The 19,002-nt window shown below is 67.0% G+C and overlaps 1 protein-coding gene across 1 annotated transcript; it reads left to right on the top strand.

The window, feature by feature from the left end:
- The first annotated feature begins 18,008 nt into the window (after positions 1-18,008).
- Twist2 (twist family bHLH transcription factor 2) lies at positions 18,009-18,562 on the top strand. The gene has a single exon (XM_048337453.1). The coding sequence runs from the start codon at positions 18,044-18,046 to the stop codon at positions 18,524-18,526; it is 483 nt and encodes a 160-aa protein (XP_048193410.1). The 5' UTR covers positions 18,009-18,043; the 3' UTR covers positions 18,527-18,562.
- Positions 18,563-19,002: the final 440 nt, after the last annotated feature.

Raw genomic sequence — 19,002 nt, 5'->3', positions numbered from 1 at the left:
CTCTGTCCCTTCCTTCCTTCCTTCCTTCCCTCCTTTCCTCCTTCCCTTCCTCCTTCCCTCCCTCCCTCCTTCCCTTCATCCTTCCTTTTTCCTCCTCCTCCTCCTCTTCTTCCTCCTCTTTCATTTCCTCCTCCTCTTCCTCTTTCCTCCTTCTCTTCCTCCTTCCCCTCCTCCTCCTCCTCCTCTTCTTCCTCCTCTTCATTTCCTCCTCCTCTTCCTCTTTCTCCTTCTCTTCCTCCTTCCCCTCCTCCTCCCCCTTCCTCTTGTTGCTCTTCCTCCATTTTAGGGGCTGGCACTGGGCACGCAATCTACCACTTGAATTACCCCCCCACCGCTGCAGTTTTTCCCCCCTAAGTGATCACTTCTATTCTCTGTTCCTTTTATGGATCATCTTGTTCTTTCAAAGACAAAGATGGCCTCTAACTCTGAAGATGGAAATTGTTCAAACGCTCCTGTGGCCTAATTGTCTCCGTCTCTCCCGGAGTTTCGCCCTCGGTAGGCGTCGCCCCCCTCTTTCTTCTCTGCCTCGTAGCTCGCTTTTCCATGGACGGGTCTGCCTTCGAGGTCTGTGGCTTGGTTGTGTTGCTTTTCTTGGGTAACTGTGCTTAATTTTTGCACACACGGGTCCCCAGTCCATGACTGATTCCCACCACAGTTCCCTCTATGGAGGTGGGGGGGGGGAGGGCTGCATTCTAGGAGATTCCTTGAAGCCACAGTAGTGCGGAATCTGAAAAGTAGATGGCCTTTATAGACCGGCACGGGAGATGAGCAATAACCAACAATAAGACAGGATGAGCGCGGCGCTGCGAGGGAAAGGTGCTGGAAATGGGGCTGTGCGCACGTTTATTTGCTCTCCTCGGGTTTCCGCTGCTGGGCGGTGGGAGCAGGGGTGGGAGGTGGAGCGGGGGGGGGGGGGGGAGCGTCCACCGCGCGTGCACGGATCCGGGCTTCCGCGCGGCGCAGGCTCGAGACCCGCCGTGCCGACGCCAGGCCGTCCGGGCCCTCGAGCGAGAGCAAGCTGGGTGGCGGGGTGTGCCGGCCCCGCTGCACCCCGACCCCGCCGCGCCCCCTCCACGGAGCGAGCCACGGGCCGGGAACCCGGCCGCGGGGAGGGAGGACTCGCCGGCGGGAGGGAGCACGCTCAGGCACGGCTCGGGGGGTGGGTGCGGTCCGGGAGGGTGTGTGTGTGTGCGTGTGTGCGTGTGTGAAGCCTGGCAGTCTGGAGTGCCCGGCGGCCCCGTGGGGCCGGGCAGGGCGGCGCTGTGGGTGCAGGCCTGGGGCGGCCGTGGAGCCCGGGGTGGCGGCGGCGGGGTTGCGGCGTGGCCTCGCGCGCCTTCCGTGGCTCAGCCCCGTCTACCTAACCGTTCCCTTTCTCTCCCTCACCGTGGCGACCCCCCTCCCCAGGGGCCCCCCGGCTCGCGGGCGGTGGGGAGGCTGCGGCCGCCCCCGATCCTGCCCCGGCCGCCCTCCCCTCGAGCCGACTGGGGAAGGAACGTCCATATTGTTCTCAGAACAGTGGAAAGAGCGATCTCACCCCACCCAGAGCCCTGACTTCACTTCGGCTTCAGCTGGAAGGACAAGCAAGCTCCTTGGAAACAAAGCCCGTGAACACACATGCACACACGCACACACGCACACGCGCACACGCACACGCGTGTGCTCACGACGGGTGGGTGCTGGCGGTCTCCATCACGGGCTTTTTAGCAAGGGATGCGCCTCAAGCCCGGGCGTCTCAGGAGCGTTGAACGCGGCGAGCCGCGCGCGGTGAGCGTTCCAGACACGCGTCCACGCAGCACGCAGGCGGCCGGCCGGGCGGGCCCGGGCCGCGGGGAGGAGGGCGCCTCACGTCGGACGGTCAGCAGGGCTCCCCGCGGCGGTCTCCACAGGGCGGGGCGCTCGCCTCCCCGGGCGTGCACCGCGCGCCCCGTTCTGCCCGACGCCCCTCCCGGGGCCCGGCCGAGCACGCGGCCGCCCCTTCCGGCTTCGCCGTCGCCCGGGGTCCTCACAGGACCTCACCCTTTCTCTCTATGGGTGTAAATGTCATTTCAAACCAGTCTATTTTCCGGCGTTGTGAGAAACAGCATCTTCAAACCAGCGTGCAAGCCAAGCACAAATCCCACGGAGCATCGAACAACCGTGAGGCGGTAAAAAAAGAAGTCACAGGGCAGAAAACTACTCGAAGTCAGATTCCAACCAAGGAGGAAGCGCGTAGTTCTGGCTGCATCACTGATTGTGGCAATCCACTTATTATTCTATTAGTCACGGAAAAGGAATGAAAACATTTAGTTGAAACCGGCACTTTCCCATACTTGTTTTGGTAAATTGCTAGCTTTACAAGTTCTCATGGTACCGTTAATCAATATCGGTGTATAATGGTTATCCATTAAGAAAGTTAAAGTCAGAAACAAATTTGAATTTACTGTAAATCTAGCGCCATGATGATTAGCTATTTCTTTAAAAATATATATATAAGGTTTTGCAAAGGAATTATTTAGGACTTAAATTTTAAAGTTTACTGTGATATAGGTAGTAATTCAGGGGAAAACAAAATCAGCACTTGACCTGCACAGACATTCAGTGAGTATGCAGAAGCACGCAGAGATGGACGGACAGGGCCATGGTGGAGATTTTATCCATTAAAGCCGGTGAGAGAATCATTTCTGGTGGGAGCTAACGCCTAAAACCTAAAGGTTAACATCGCAAGGGCGAATTGCTGATGTCTAGTGCCAGGAAATACCTTGTGGTAGAATCACCTATTCACATACTTACCTAGGAAGGCATAGGCCAAAAGCTCTGTCTTTCATGGAAACCCAAGGCACACAAAAACCATGAAAACAACGCCAGGAGCACCCCCATTTCACACCCTCAGGAAGCAGAATTCTGCCGGTGTGAGGTGATGGTCTCACCATGGTCGTTTTCTTACTCACAGCCAGAAGGGGCTTGATTTGACTGGTGACTGAACAGCTATGAACCTGGGCTCGGAAACAGGACAGCAAGATGGGGTGTGTCCCCCCACAGGCCTGGGGGGGGGACCCTGAACGGCCTCTCAGGACAGCTGGACCCCCGGGGCTTTGAACTCCTGCCACGCGCATTCCACTTAGAAGTGGCTCTGGGGCCACCTCTGCCCCTTCCAAATCCTGCCCTCCAGCCTGCCTCTGCCGGCTGCCGGGGCCCAGGAACAAGGCCGCGGGAGACCTGGGTGCCTCCGTCCCCGCAGGCGGAAGTGATCCCAGGCCGGGGCCGGAGGGGGGCAGTGTCTCCTGCCGGCTGAGTTGCCGCTGCTGTTGGTTCAGGCATTGGTTTCCTACACTTCCACGCTGGTGGGCCTGGAGGCTGGCCGGTAGGGAGTGGTGCTTAGAGTTGGTGGCATTTAAAGGACTCAGAGCTGAGTCTTCTGGAACCCCGGACACGGCAGCCCAGGGCACCACACGCCAGCCCACTGCGCCACGCGCCAGCCCACTGCACCACGCGCCAGCCCGCTGCACCAAGCGCCAGCCCACTGCACCACGCGCCAGCCCGCTGCACCACGCGCCAGCCCACTGCGCCACGCGCCAGCCCGGGGCACCACGCGCCAGCCCACTGCGCCACGCACCAGACCACTGCACCACGCGCCAGCCCGGGGCACCACGCGCCAGCCCACTGCGCCACGCACCAGACCACTGCACCACGCGGCCAGCCCGGGGCACCACGCGCCAGCCCGCTGCACCACACGCCAGCCCGGGGCACCACGCGCCAGCCCGCTGCACCACGCGCCAGCCCGGGGCACCACGCGCCAGGCCACTGCGCCACGCGCCAGCCGCTGCACCACGCGCCAGCCCACTGCGCCACGCACCAGACCACTGCACCACGCGCCAGCCCACTGCGCCACGCACCAGACCACTGCACCACGCACCAGACCACTGCACCACGCGCCAGCCCGCTGCACCACACGCCAGCCCGGGGCACCACGCGCCAGCCCACTGCACCACGCGCCAGCCCGCTGCACCACGCGCCAGCCCACTGCGCCACGCGCCGGCCCACTGCACCACGCGCCAGCCCGCTGCACCAAGCGCCAGCCCACTGCACCACGCGCCAGCCCGCTGCACCACGCGCCAGCCCACTGCGCCACGCGCCAGCCGGGGCACCACGCGCCAGCCCACTGCGCCACGCACCAGCCTGCTGCGCCACGCACCAGACCACTGCACCACGCGCCAGCCCGCTGCACCACACGCCAGCCCGCTGCACCACGCACCAGCCCCGGGGCACCACGCGCCAGGCCACTGCACCACGCGCCAGCCCGCTGCACCACACGCCAGCCCGGGGCACCACGCGCCAGCCACTGCGCCACGCGCCAGCCCGCTGCACCACGCGCCAGCCCGCTGCGCCACGCACCAGCCCACTGCGCCACGCGCCAGCCCACTGCACCACGCGCCAGCCCGCGGCGCCACGCGCCAGCCCACTGCGCCACGCGCCAGCCCGCTGCACCACGCGCCAGCCCGCTGCACCACGCGCCAGCCCACTGCGCCACGCGCCAGCCCACTGCACCACGCGCCAGCCCGCGGCGCCACGCGCCAGCCCACTGCGCCACGCGCCAGCCCGCTGCATCTTTGGGGGTGGTTTTGTGGGTGAAAGAACTCTTGGTCTTGCCAAAGTTCCCCCCAGATCCTTCAGGACGCTTGTCCCACTTAGCCAGGGAGGGGGACACTGACCCGGGTGAGCCTAGAAGGGAAGGAAGTTCAGCAAATGCAACAGCTAAGCGAGATGAGCAGTGAAGCCGGGGGGCTGCCTGGAGGCCCAGCCTTCCCCGCGAGGGCCGGGGACGCCACCCGGGGAGCTCTGAGCGGTGGAGCCGGGCGGGGTGGGGCGGCCCGGGCCCGCGGTGCGCACCCCAGAAGACCAATCGAGTGGGAAAGGGAGTCAAGTGAAGTCTTCCAAGAAGTGATCGCCTGCGGGCACGTCTTGGTTCAGAGTCATCGAGCTGAGCATCTCTCTGTGAGGCCCCGAGTTCTAATCCTGCAGCAATGTGTGTGCACACACTCACAGATGCACGCACACCTGTGTATGCACACACATGCTAGGACACACACGTGCAAACATGTACACAACAGAGTGTATGCACACATGCACTCACACACCGATTGTGTGCACATACATGTGAACACCTATGCACCAGCATGTGCACACACAAGCAGGCACACGCATGTGGGCACACAACTCACACTTGTGTCTTTGCGTGCATGTGCACACACATACATGAGTATACCCATGTATGAGCATATGTGCATGCACACACATGCATATGCATGTTTATGTGTGCACACACTCACACGTGTGTGGTGTGTGCACATGCATGTGTTTGTGCACACCCACAAACACACACAGATGAGTTGTGTGTGCACACAGATGTGCTTGTGCACACCCACAAACACGCACACAGGTGAGCTGTGTGCGCACACACGTGTTTGTGCACGCACATAAACATGCACAGAGGTGAGTTGTGTGCGCACGGATGTGTCTGTGCACGCACATAAACGCGCACACATGTGCGTTGGGAGCGCACACCCCCCTCCCCTGAGCAGGGACCCCGTCGCCTCCCCGGCTCGGGTGACCTCCGCGCCGCCCGCCCCGCGCTGCCTTTGCTGTGTGTTTATGTTCCAGATACAATCAGAGCTTGAGCAAACAAGTTTAATTCCAGGTTTATTGCTTCAAACACGCCGGGTCGAACCCGCGTGTTGATTGAGATGGGGGGCGGGGGGTTGACGTTGGATTTCCTACTCGTGGAAACCTAACGTCCGCTGAAGAGTGTGGCGAACGCGCGATGAACGTTAACTTTGAGACCTGCTGACACTGCAGCGGGCGTCTCGGGGACACAGCGCCCAGAACCGGTAGTGGGGGGGGGGGCGCGCGGCGGCGCTCATGACCTCTCGGGGGAGTTTACGGCCCGGTCACCTCGGGGCTCTGGGGGGGGGGGTCGGGGTGGCGGTGGCCGCCACAGACCCGGGCAGGCGCCCGCGGCCCCCACGTCCCTCCGCGGGGGGGCGGGGGGGCGGGGGTGCACACGCGCGTGGAAGAGACGTCGTCCCCGGAGGAAACCCGCCTGGCCCACCGGCCCCATACCTCACGGAGGGAAACTGAGTCCGGCGGGGAGGGGACGGAGCCCAGCCCCCCGCGGGGCCGTCACCGCGCTCGCCTCGGGGAGGGGCGGCCCTGGGTCCCTGCGACCCCTCTGCTGCCCGGCCCGGCCCGCCCCCGCCTCCCGCGTGGGCACAGACGCACACGTGTGTGCACCGCACGCACACACACGCCGCACAGTGCACATGTGCAGAAGTGCACGCGCACACACGAGTACCGGGCCTCCTCCTCCCCGCACGCACACGCACACACGCATGCACAAGTTCTCACGGGCGCAGACACACACGGCTCCCCTTTCTTGCCACGGTACACAAACACAAGGTGCACACTGACCCATGCACACGTGGGTGTGCCCTCTTCCCCTTGCACACACACGTGCTCGCGCAGTCACTCCCCGGCTGGTGGGCTTTGGCCGCCGCCGCCCCGCGGGCTGCCGTCCTCCTCGTCCCTTCGCGCTGGGGCCTCCGCTCCGTCCCTCTGCCCCCCGCCCCCGGCGCCCGCCCTTCCTCCACGGCGCCTCCCCCGCACCGCGCTGCCGCCCAGGGCAGAGGTGAAGAGCAACACGATGCCATCCATCGACACGCCCGGATCCGGCTGCGCCTGAAGCCGTCCGTCCTGAGCCGCCCGATGGGTGACTAGGACACGCCACTTCTGTTCCCATGGTGCGGGTTGACTCTCTGTTACCCAGGGAGAGTCCTCACCCGGGGGCTCTGCGCCCCCAGCTGCCCTCCCGAACTGCAGACCTCTGTGCACCCAGCCCTCCCCGCCCCCCCCCCCCGCGGCCTCCCCAGCCCTCCCCGCCACCCCCCGCGGCCTCCCCAGCCCTCCCCGCCACCCCCCCGCGGCCTCCCCAGCCCTCCCCGCCACCCCCCCCGCGGCCTCCCCAGCCCTCCCGCCACCCCCCGCGGCCTCCCCAGCCCTCCCCGTCCCCCCCGCGGCCTCCCCAGCCCTCCCCGCCACCCCCCCGCGGCCTCCCCAGCCCTCCCCGCCACCCCCCCCGCAGCCTCCCCAGCCCTCCCCGCCACCCCCCCCCGCGGCCTCCCCAGCCCTCCCCGCCACCCCCCCGCGGCCTTCCCAGCCCTCCCCGCCACCCCCCCCCCCCGCGGCCTCCCCAGCCCAGGGCCGCAGGTGTCTCCCAATGACGCCTTGGGTCCAGACACATTCTTGTCTCTTTGCCTGAAGGCTTTTCCTCCCTTCTCCCCCGGGCGGGCTGACTCACCCGCGGCAGCCCCTCCCAGCACCCCAGTCCCCGTGGGGTCCTCCCTCCTCGGCCTGCTCAGCTCGGGGCCACGGCTCCGCGTCCCCCACCACGCCGTGCCGTGTGCAGCGCCTGGGGGCGGAGCCCCGCCCCGCCCGACGAGAGAGCGCACGGTCATGCACCGCGGGCACTGGCCAATCCCTTCCTTCCCCTGCTTGCTTTCTAATTAGCTTCAGCAACAGTGTGTGTGCACCTGTGTGCGCCTGTGCGTGCATGTGCCTGCGTGTATGTGTGTGCATCCGTATGCATGCACATGTGTGTGCACATGCGCCCGTGTGCGTGTGTATGGCGTGTGTCTGCATGTGCATGTTTGTATGTGCATGTGCACGTGTGCATGTTTGTGCATGTGAATGCACATGTGCCCGTGTGCATGTGTATGTGCGTGTCTCTGCATGTGCATGTGCACATGTGCACACATGTGTAGGTGTGCACGCGGACTCTCATCTTCGTGTTGGTCTTCATTTGAAAGGGCAGGGGTGGGGGTGGCGGGGGCTCTAGGGGTGGCCCGCGCTCGCTGGGATCGGGGGTCGGCAGCTCCATGGGTCGGGTGTGAGGTGAGCAGGCGGGGAGCGGGCAGTGGAGCACACGGATCCCCCCGTTCACCCGGGCGTCGGCCTGCTGTGCCCGAGAGAAACCAAGGCTCGCTGCTTCCTGAGTTAAAGCTAAGCAAACACGACCGCTGCACACCTGAGCCGCACACTTGATAGCTCCGGCCGGCCTCGCGGGGGGCTGCAGGGACGCCGCCACCTTCCCGAGGGCTGAGGCCGCCGGGGATCGGGCCTCGGGCCAATATCAGCCGGAGCCTGCAGCGAGCGAGCGGGCACCGAGCCGAGGAGCCTCCGCGTCCCGGGCCAGCGACCCAGCTCCCCACGGGTCACGGGGTGTCCAAGACGGCAGGAGGGGGGGCGGGGTAGGGAATATACAGCTGGCACCCGAGGGGAAGACACCAAAGCAGGCGAAGAACAGAAGGGGGGTGCAGTTGGGAAGGGGCGTGGCCGCCCCGCGCTGGCCGGGAACCCAAAAGCGAGAGCGGGCAGAGCGCCTGACCCCCGACCCCCAGGAGGCCCAGCTCAGCCAGGGCCAACGGGGGCACGGGAGTGTGAGTGTGAGCGGGGCTCATGTCCGCGGTGCTCTGGGAGTGTGAGTGTGAGCGGGGCTCGTGTCCGCAGTGCTCTGGGAGTGTGAGTGTGAGCGGGGCCTGTGTCCACCGTGCTCGGGGAGTGTGAGTGTGAGCGGGGCTCGTGTCCACCGTGCTCGGGGAGTGTGAGTGTGAGCGGGGCTCGGTGTCCGCGGAGCTCAGGGAGTGTGAGTGTGAGCGGGGCTCGTGTGCACAGTGCTCGGGGAGTGTGAGTGTGAGCGGGGCTCGTGTCTGCAGTGCCCGGGAGTGTGAGTGTGAGCGGGCTCGTGTGCACAGTGCTTGGGGAGCGTGAGTGTGAGCGGGGCTCGTGTCCGCAGTGCTCGGGGAGTGTGAGTGTGAGCGGGGCTCGTGTCCGCCGTGCTCGGGGAGTGTGAGTGTGAGCGGGGCCGTGTCCGCAGTGCTCGGGGGAGTGTGAGTGTGAGCGGGGCTCGTGTGCACAGTGCTCGGGGAGTGTGAGTGTGAGCGGGGCTCGTGTCCGCAGGGCTCGGGGAGTGTGAGTGTGAGCGGGGCTCGTGTCCGCCGTGCTCGGGGAGTGTGAGTGTGAGCGGGGCCGTGTCCGCAGTGCTCGGGGAGTGTGAGTGTGAGCGGGGCTCTTGTCCGCGGTGCCCGGGGAGTGTGAGTGTGAGCGGGGCTCGTGTCCGCGGTGCTCAGGGAGTGTGAGTGTGAGCGGGGCCCGTGTCCGCGGTGCTCGGGGAGTGTGAGTGTGAGCGGGGCTCGTGTCCGCGGTGCTCAGGGAGTGTGAGTGTGAGCGGGGCTCGTGTGCACAGTGCTCGGGGAGTGTGAGTGTGAGCGGGGCACGTGTCCGCAGTGCTCGGGGAGTGTGAGTGTGAGCGGGGCTCGTGTCTGCAGTGCCCGGGGAGTGTGAGTGTGAGCGGGGCTCGTGTGCACAGTGCTCGGGGAGTGTGAGTGTGAGTGTGAGGGGCCCGTGTCCGCGGTGCTCGGGGAGTGAGTGTGAGCGGGGCCCGTGTCCGCGGTGCTCGGGGAGTGTGAGTGTGAGCGGGGCCCGTGTCCGCGGTGCTCGGGGAGTGTGAGTGTGAGCGGGGCTCGTGTCTGCAGTGCTCGGGGAGTGTGAGTGTGAGCGGGGCTCGTGTCTGCAGTGCCCGGGGATTGTGAGTGTGAGCGGGGCTCGTGTGCACAGTGCTCGGGGAGTGTGAGTGTGAGCGGGGCCGTGTCCGCAGTGCTCGGGGAGTGTGAGTGTGAGCGGGCTCGTGTCCGCGGTGCTCGGGGAGTGTGAGTGTGAGCGGGGCTCGTGTCCGCGGTGCTCGGGGAGTGTGAGTGTGAGCGGGGCTCGTGTCCGCAGTGTTCGGGGAGTGTGAGTGTGAGCGGGGCTCATGTCCACAGTGCTCGGGGAGTGTGAGTGTGAGCGGGGCTCGTGTCCGCGGTGCTCGGGAAGTGTGAGTGTGAGCGGGGCTCGTGTGCACAGTGCTCGGGGAGTGTGAGTGTGAGCGGGGCCCGTGTCCGCAGGGCTCGGGGAGTGTGAGTGTGAGCGGGGCTCGTGTGCACAATGCTCGGGGAGTGTGAGTGTGAGCGGGGCTCGTGTCCGCAGTGCCCGGGGAGTGTGAGTGTGAGCGGTGCCCGTGTCCGCCGTGCTCTGGGAGTGTGAGTGTGAGCGGGGCTCGTGTCGGCAGTGCTCGGCGAGTGTGAGTGTGAGCGGGGCTCGTGTCCGCGGTGCTCGGGAGTGTGAGTGTGAGCGGGGCTCGTGTCCGCAGTGCTCGGGGAGTGTGAGTGTGAGCGGGGCTCGTGTGCACAGTGCCCGGGGAGTGTGAGTGTGAGCGGGGCTCGTGTACGCAGTGCTCGGGGAGTGTGAGTGTGAGCGGGGCTCGTGTCCACAGTGCTCAGGGAGTGTGAGTGTGAGCGGGGCTCGTGTCCGCAGTGCTCGGGGAGTGTGAGTGTGAGCGGGGCTCGTGTCCGCAGTGCCGGGGAGTGTGAGTGTGAGCTGGGCTCGTGTCCGCAGTGCTCGGGGAGTGTGAGTGTGAGCGGGGCTCGTGTCCGCAGTGCTCGGGGAGTGTGAGTGTGAGCGGGGCTCGTGTGCACAGTGATCGGGGAGTGTGAGTGTGAGCGGGGCTCGTGTCCGCAGTGCTCGGGGAGTGTGAGTGTGAGCGGGGCTCGTGTCCGCAGTGCCCGGGGAGTGTGAGTGTGAGCTGGGCTCGTGTCCGCAGTGCTCGGGGAGTGTGAGTGTGAGCGGGGCTCGTGTCCGCAGTGCTCGGGGAGTGTGAGTGTGAGCGGGGCTCGTGTGCACAGTGATCGGGGAGTGTGAGTGTGAGCGGGGCTCGTGTCCGCAGTGCCCGGGGAGTGTGAGTGTGAGCGGTGCCCGTGTCCGCCGTGCTCTGGGAGTGTGAGTGTGAGCGGGGCTCATGTCCGCGGTGCTCAGGGAGTGTGAGTGTGAGCGGGGCTCGTGTCCGCAGTGCTCGGGAAGTGTGAGTGTAAGCGGGGCTCGTGTGCACAGTGATCGGGGAGTGTGAGTGTGAGCTGGGCTCGTGTCCGCAGTGCTCGGGGAGTGTGAGTGTGAGCGGGGCTCGTGTCCGCAGTGCTCGGGGAGTGTGAGTGTGAGCGGGCTCGTGTGCACAGTGATCGGGGAGTGTGAGTGTGAGCGGGGCTCGTGTGCACAGTGATCGGGGAGTGTGAGTGTGAGCGGGGCTCGTGTCCGCAGTGCTCGGGAAGTGTGAGTGTAAGCGGGGCTCGTGTGCACAGTGCTCGGGAAGTGTGAGTGTAAGCGGGGCTCGTGTGCACAGTGATCGGGGAGTGTGAGTGTGAGCTGGGCTCGTGTCCGCAGTGCTCGGGAGTGTGAGTGTGAGCGGGGCTCGTGTCCGCAGTGCTCGGGGAGTGTGAGTGTGAGCGGGGCTCGTGTGCACAGTGATCGGGGAGTGTGAGTGTGAGCGGGGCTCGTGTCCGCAGTGCCCGGGGAGTGTGAGTGTGAGCGGTGCCCGTGTCCGCCGTGCTCTGGGAGTGTGAGTGTGAGCGGGGCTCGTGTCGGCAGTGCTCGGCGAGTGTGAGTGTGAGCGGGGCTCGTGTCCGCAGTGCTCGGGAGTGTGAGTGTGAGCGGGGCTCGTGTGCACAGTGATCGGGGAGTGTGAGTGTGAGCGGTGCTCGTGTCCGCAGTGCCCGAGGAGTGTGAGTGTGAGCGGTGCCCGTGTCCGCCGTGCTCTGGGAGTGTGAGTGTGAGCGGGGCTCGTGTCCACAGTGCTCGGGGAGTGTGAGTGTGAGCGGGGCTCGTGTGCACAGTGCTCAGGGAGTGTGAGTGTGAGCGGGGCTCGTGTCGGCAGTGCTCGGCGAGTGTGAGTGTGAGCGGGGCTCGTGTCCGCAGTGTTCGGGGAGTGTGAGTGTGAGCGGGGCTCGTGTCCGCAGTGCTCGGGGAGTGTGAGTGTGAGCTGGGCTCGTGTCCGCAGTGCTCGGCGAGTGTGAGTGTGAGCGGGGCTCGTGTCCGCAGTGCTCGGGGAGTGTGAGTGTGAGCGGTGCCCGTGTCCGCCGTGCTCTGGGAGTGTGAGTGTGAGCGGGGCTCGTGTGCACAGTGCTCAGGGAGTGTGAGTGTGAGCGGGGCTCGTGTCCGCGGTGCTCGGGGAGTGTGAGTGTGAGCGGGGCTCGTGTGCACAGTGCTCGGGGAGTGTGAGTCTGAGCGGGGCTCGTGTCCGCGGTGCTCGGGGAGTGTGAGTGTGAGCGGGGCTCGTGTCCGCAGTGCTCGGGGAGTGTGAGTCTGAGCGGGGCTCGTGTCCGCAGTGCTCGGGGAGTGTGAGTGTGAGCGGGGCTCGTGTCCGCAGTGCTCGGGAAGTGTGAGTGTGAGCGGGGCTCGTGTCCGCCTTGCTCGGGAAGTGTGAGTGTGAGCGGGGCTCGTGTGCACAATGCTCGGGGAGTGTGAGTGTGAGCGGGGCTCGTGTCCGCAGTGCTCGGGGAGTGTGAGTGTGAGCGGGGCTCGTGTCCGCAGTGCCCGGGGAGTGTGAGTGTGAGCGGGGCTCGTGTCCGCGGTGCTCAGGGAGTGTGAGTGTGAGCGGGGCTCGTGTGCACAGTGTTCAGGGAGTGTGAGTGTGAGCGGGGCTCGTGTCCGCCGTGCTCGGGGAGTGTGAGTGTGAGCGGGGCTCGTGTCCGCAGTGCTCGGGGAGTGTGAGTGTGAGCGGGGCTCATGTGCACAGTGCTCGGGGAGTGTGAGTGTGAGCGGGGCTCGTGTGCACAGTGTTCAGGGAGTGTGAGTGTGAGCGGGGCTCGTGTCCGCCGTGCTCGGGAGTGTGAGTGTGAGCGGGGCTCGTGTCCGCGGTGCTCAGGGAGTGTGAGTGTGAGCGGGGCTCGTGTGCACAGTGTTCAGGGAGTGTGAGTGTGTGAGCGGGGCTCGTGTCCGCCGTGCTCGGGGAGTGTGAGTGTGAGCGGGGCTCGTGTCCGCAGTGCTCGGGGAGTGTGAGTGTGAGCGGGGCTCGTGTGCACAATGCTCGGGGAGTGTGAGTGTGAGCGGGGCTCGTGTCCGCAGTGTTCGGGGAGTGTGAGTGTGAGCGGGGCTCGTGTCCGCAGGGCTCACGGGAGGCACAGAGGTTGGTACTGAAATGTGAAACATCTGCATTCTGAGTGATGACCGCGTCTCCTGGGCCCCTTTTGTCCCAGTCCCCCCAGGCCCCCCAGGCCCCCCAGGCCCTCCAGGCCCCCAGTCCCCCCATGCCCCCTATGTCCCCTCAGGCCCCTAGACCCCCCAGCTCCCCCAGGCTCCCCAGGCCCCCCACCCCCCAGGCCCCCCCGGCCTCCCTGGTCCCCTCTGCCCCCCCAGGCCCTGCAGGCCCCCAGGCCCCCCAGGCCCCATCCTCAAGGGCAGCCTGGGGCGTGAGGGGCGGAGTCCTCTCTGGGGTCCGTGGCCGTCTTCGTCTGTTTTCTGGTGCCACAACAAAATCTGCACACTCTTCCATGTAGGAGGAGTGAGGTGTGGCCGTGCACGCCTGCCGTCTAGCACTTAGGACTCCGAGGCGGGAGGATTGTGAGTTTGAGACCAGAATGGGATCTACAAGAAGGTTTGGAAAGAAAGAGCGTGGGGAGGGAGGGAGGGAGGGCAGGAGGGAAGAAGGAGAGAGGGGGGGGAGGGAGGGAGGAAGGGAAGAAGGAGAGAGAGGGGGGAGGGAGGGAGGAAGGGAAGGGATGAAAGGAAGGGGAAGGGAGTGATAGGGGGAAGGAGGGACAGAAGAAAGGGGCTCTCCCTGGGCTCACAGAGGGTGAGGCTATTCAACACCGCGTGTTGGCAACGCCCCAGCGCCGTGACAGACCCGCCCCACCGCGTCACGGCCCGGCGGCCCAGTGACTTCTTTCTCAAGGGCGAAACTTGGCCGGGTGAGGTTTCAGCAGGCAATCCTGCCCGAACAAGCGGCGTGTCCAGGGCAGCGCCCCGGCCCCTCCACCCCTCCACCCCTTCCGTTCTGGAAGGGGTAGAGGACAGGCCTTGGGGCAGATGAGTGACTTCCGGAAAGTGGCGTTGAGCTGGTCCGGGGACGAGTCGTCTGTGGTGTGATTTGAGGAGCCTCTTCCTTTGCAAGCCCCCCGTGTTTGGAGGGAGAAGTCCGGGCTTTCCGGCTTCAGCCACTGCCAGGGGTGCTGCCTCACCGGGAAGGCCGTCTCCATGGCGTGAGGGGGAAAAGCATCCGCGGGGCAAGCCCGGTGCCGGGGGCTCGCGCCTGTCCTCCTAGCTACTCGGGAGACTGAGATCTGAGGACCGTGGTTCGAAGCCAGCCAGGGCAGAAAGGCTGTGAGACTCTTATCTCGAATTAACCACCAGAAAAAGCCAGAAGCAGCTAGAGGTGTGGCTCAAGCGGTAGAGCGCTCGCCTTGAGCTGCAGAGCTCAGGGACAGAGCCCAGGCCCAGAGTTCGAGCCCACGACCCACAACAACAAAAATAAAATAAATACAAACTGCAGGGCACCGTGGCTCACACCTGCAGTTCTGACTGCTCAAGAGGCCGAGATCTGAGGATCGTGGTTCGAAGCCAGCCAGGGCAGGAAAGACTCTTGCCTCCAGTTAAACACCCAGAAGCCAGAAGCAGATATGTGGCTCAAGTGGTAGGGCACCAGCACTGAGCAAAGACTCACAGGGACAGCCTTCTCAGGCCCTGAGTTCAAGGCCTAGCACAGGTACAGAAAATAAGATACAAACAGAGCCAGCAGGATAAGGTCCGCGAGCAGGCTCGGGTTTTTTCCCCACCCACAACACGCGCAAAGCGCGTCCAACACCTCCGCGGCGCCCGCACGCAGCCACCGCCGGACCCCGGCGCCCCAGCCCAGCTCTGGGCTCCCAGCTTCCTCAGTCGGCAGGCTTCGCCTCTCATCCAGCCTCGGCCGGACACGGAGCGCCTCCGAAGGCGGGGTGCTGGAGCCGCTGGCGGGGTGCTGGGCGGACAGGGCTTCCTCCACGCTTACACGGCTCCCCGCCCGGCGTGCACACCGCAGTCTCGGCGCACGTCACTGGCGCGGTCTCCTGTGGCCCACAGGCCCCGGCCCGGCGTGAGCCTCGGCCACGTCAAGCGAGATGACCCACGGGCCCGTCCGCCAGCACGCCATCGCCCAGCCTTAGGAGAGCTCGGCTTCTGCCCCTTGGCTCCGCGCCCCTCACGTCCACGCGGACAGGAGGGCCTGAGCGAGGCGGCGACGAGGCGCGTGAACCGGTGAACGTGTCGTCTTCTGAGGCCGCCGGGGGATCGTCAGAGAGCGGTCCGGACGAAGAAGAGAGGAAGGGCGGGCGGATCCAGCCGCGCCACTCGACAGACGCGTGCGAAAACGGAGCCAGGTAGATGGAGGGGATGTGGGGGGGGGGGTGGCAAAGAACGATCGATGGGGCGATACTGATGGGGCGCGCCGGTGCTCCCAAACTGGCACGTTGGATCAAACCCCTTTGTACAACTACTGAAGGACGACGATGGTGACGGTGACGGTGACACCTCCGGGCTGTCCAGCGCGCGCGTTAGCGCCCCGGGGAGCCCCAGGGCCCGCAGCCCCAAGTTCACCGCGCACACAGACCCCCCCCCCGCCTCTTCCCCGCCCCCCAGAAGGGACGCGGGAGGACGGGCCATCGGACGCTCTCGGGATGCAGGTCCCCTTCCTGTGTACACCAAGCTCCACCAGACAAAGCACACCGCGTGACACAGGTGAAAGGGGACCTTCACGCGCATTTCCACGCTCGGCAAGGAATAAACACGCCACGCGCTGCCGTCACTCCTGCGAACTGGGCTGCCTGGGGTTCCATCTAGGTCTGGGTGCGCCTGGGTGGTCCCCGCGTAGGTGTTCACACACACGTACAGTGTGTTGCTCGGGTTATTAATACATCAGTTTTATTAGCCTTATTCATGACTTGGATTTTGAAAGAAAAATACTCAGACTCACATCAATAACCTGAGTATTTCTGCCTACACGGATCACTTTTTCATTGGAATTCCAGTTCATCCAAACTGAAAACTAAGTGAGAAGGGTGGATTTCCGTCTCCCCTCCCCTCCCGCCAGCGACCACGGCCGGGGTGAACGGTGCTGTGCCCCCGCCCCCACCCACACTCTGAATGGCCTGTATCTGGGCATCTTTGTCCTCAGGCTGGGCAGGGCCCTGGGCTGCTCAGGACCTACCGGACGTCTCCGCTGGGCTGTTTTCTCTTCCAAGTAAAGTTTGAACTCACGTGGAGTGGAGGCGGGAAGGAAGGAGAGAAGAGAGGGAGAGGAGAGGGACAGATCTGTGGAGAGATGGAGACTGAGGGGCGCAGTGAGGTGGGGGGGGGTGGAGAAGAGGGCGTGCCATCCACAAGGCCTCTCTGGAGGGTGGAAGGCGTCCACCCCACCCGCTCGGCTCTATAAGAGCAGTGCCCAGCCCGGGCACGCTGGGCGGTGAAGGCAGTGACGTAGAGCAGGCCCCGTCCATCTGGGAGCCCAGGAAAGGTCAGGCCCGGGCAGCAGGCATCTGCAGACCTAGTTGCTCTGCTTTGTTCCTTTAATTTTGATTTTGGGGGGGGATGGGGGTGGCGGACAAGGAAAGACAAAGACAGAGAAAGTGGTTTTGGAGTGCTACTGGCCAGGAGGACTTCCCAGCCTAGAGGGGCTGGGACGTGGAGCCACCACCGGAGGAAGCGCCTTTCGTCAACGGACTGGGAGGCCCAGGAGTCTCCAAGAAACCAGACTCAGCAGAGCATCCTCGGAAGCCACCCTCCCCCCAGAGCCGCCCAGGCCGGGGAGCGGGGAGGGGGGAGGGCGCGAACGGCTGCACACAGCAGTTCCAGGCTTCCCTAAGTGGGCAGCCCGGCACGGGCCCACCTCGCCCGCTCCACGCCACCCCCAGAGCCGCTGAGACCCAGCAGTCCTCCTCAGAGTTCACCTTCCATCCCAAGGCCCAGCCCTGCCCCGGCTCCCGGCTCCCGGGCCTGACAGCGGCTCGGGCCTGGGCCTCATTGAGCCGAGGTCACCTGGGAATAGGTTCAAAGGCATCCAAGCTGTAAACCACCTCCAGGCCCGAGCCTGGCGAACAAAGAGACCCCGAGCACTTCAAACGCGCCAGGCGCGGCGTCCAGATGGCGCGAGGCCGGGTCCGCGGGGTGGTGTGGCCCGCCGAGGCCCCCATCTCCCCCCCACCCCACCCCGTGCCCTGTGCCCCGTGCCGCAGCCCGCGGGCGCCCAGCACCGGGGAGACCGGGCGGAGGGCAGCCCCGCGCGCGCGGCCCCCGGAGCGTCCTCCGTCCACTGCCCCGCCCGGGGCGCGGCGGGCTCCCTGGAGCAGCCCTGCCCAGCGCCAGGGCCGAGGCGGGCGGGCGGGCCGGGGAGGGGGGGTGAGGGCGGCCGGTGCGTCCCGCGGAGCCTGGCAGTGGCCTTGAGCTCGGGTCGGGGAAGGCACCCGGGGTCGGGCTCCCGGCAGGCCCGGCCGGCCCGAGGCGGCGTCTCCACCCTCCCGGAATCGGGGACGCCGGCGGGCGGGCGTCGGGGCTCAGCCCGCTCCGCGGGGCGCACGCTCGCAGAGGCGCCCGGGGTGGGGGGCGCGCAGCAGCCGGGGGCCGGACTCGCGCCCTGGGCCCCTGGCCGCCGGGACCCCGAGGCCCCGGGCAGGGCCGCGTCTTCCCAGTGAGGCGCAGACAAAGCCCGGGGCCGGCGGGCGGCGGGGCGGCGGGGCGGCAGGGCGGCGGGGCGGCGGGGCGGCGGGGCGGCGGGGCGGCGGTTGCGCGCGGGCGGCGGGGCGGCGGGGCGGCGGGGCGGCGGGGCGGCGGGGCGGCGGGGCGCGCGGGGCGGCGGGGCGCGCGGGGCCGGGCCGGGCCGGGACGCCGAGATGCCCCGGGGCCGGGGCCGGGGCCGCGGAGGCAAAACTGAAAGTGCCGCCGGGGGGCGGGCGGGGGGGGGGGAGGGAGGGGGACGGAGGGGGGCGGTGAAGGCGGAGGCCCCGCCACCGGCCCGGCCCCCGGCGGCCGCGGCCAATCAGCGCGCCGCCCCGCGCCCTGACAGCTATTTAGCCGCCCAGCCCGGCTAGAGTTTCCAAAAAAGTTAGAATAACTTCCTCTCGGCGGCGGCGGCGGGGAGCGCGCTCGGGCCCCGGGCACCGCGGGCGGGCGGGCGGGCGCCATGGAGGAGGGCTCCAGCTCGCCCGTGTCCCCCGTGGACAGCCTGGGCACCAGCGAGGTGGAGCTGGAGCGGCAGCCCAAGCGCTTCGGCCGGAAGCGGCGCTACAGCAAGAAGTCGAGCGAAGATGGCAGCCCGACGCCCGGCAAGCGCGCCAAGAAGGGCAGCCCGGGCGCGCAGTCCTTCGAGGAGCTGCAGAGCCAGCGCATCCTGGCCAACGTGCGCGAGCGCCAGCGCACCCAGTCCCTCAACGAGGCCTTCGCCGCGCTGCGCAAGATCATCCCCACGCTGCCCTCCGACAAGCTCAGCAAGATCCAGACGCTCAAGCTGGCCGCCCGCTACATAGACTTCCTCTACCAGGTGCTGCAGAGCGACGAGATGGACAGTAAGGTGACCAGCTGCAGCTACGTGGCCCACGAGCGCCTCAGCTACGCCTTCTCCGTGTGGCGCATGGAGGGCGCGTGGTCCATGTCCGCCTCCCACTAGCGCCGCCGGGACGCCCGCCTCCGGACCGGCCGGCGCGCCAGGGTAGGTGCGGCGGGGCCGGGCGGGCGCGCGCGCGGGGCGGCGGGCCGGGCGGGGCGGGGCGGCGGGGCCCCGGGCAAGGCCCCCCGTGCCCCCGGGGCACCGCCAGCGGCCTCGGGCCAGGGGGGTGCGGTCCGGCGGTGCGCGGCCGGCCCCCAGGCACGGTGCGCCCCGGGTGGCGGATGCGGGGACCCCGGCCGGCCGCGTCCGGGGAGGGGGAGGCTCACCCCGCCGCTCCGCAGCCCGGGGGTTGGCTGCGCCCGGACCCCCGCGAAGCCGCGGCGCCGGCTGCAAGTCTGGGTGCTGGAGACCCAAGCCGGCGCCCTGGCCGGAGCGGTGGGCGCAGGCCGCCTGCTGGGCGAGCGCCGGGGGTGGGGGGGGGGCCCGGGTCCCCGGGCGCGGGAGCCCTCTCGCCCTGCCGGCCCGGCGGCGGCTCC

The sequence above is a fragment of the Perognathus longimembris genome, unplaced genomic scaffold, assembly GCF_023159225.1.
Source record: "Perognathus longimembris pacificus isolate PPM17 unplaced genomic scaffold, ASM2315922v1 HiC_scaffold_5434, whole genome shotgun sequence".
NCBI lineage: Eukaryota > Metazoa > Chordata > Mammalia > Rodentia > Heteromyidae > Perognathus > Perognathus longimembris.
The sequence above is the reverse complement of the archived record's forward strand: the minus strand, read 5'-3'. Positions and strand labels throughout refer to the sequence as shown.

What these genes read in the sequence shown, in the direction of transcription:
- Twist2 (XM_048337453.1), top strand. Translation starts at nt 18,044, where the DNA reads ATGGAGGAGGGCTCCAGCTCGCCCGTGTCCCCCGTGGACAGCCTGGGC.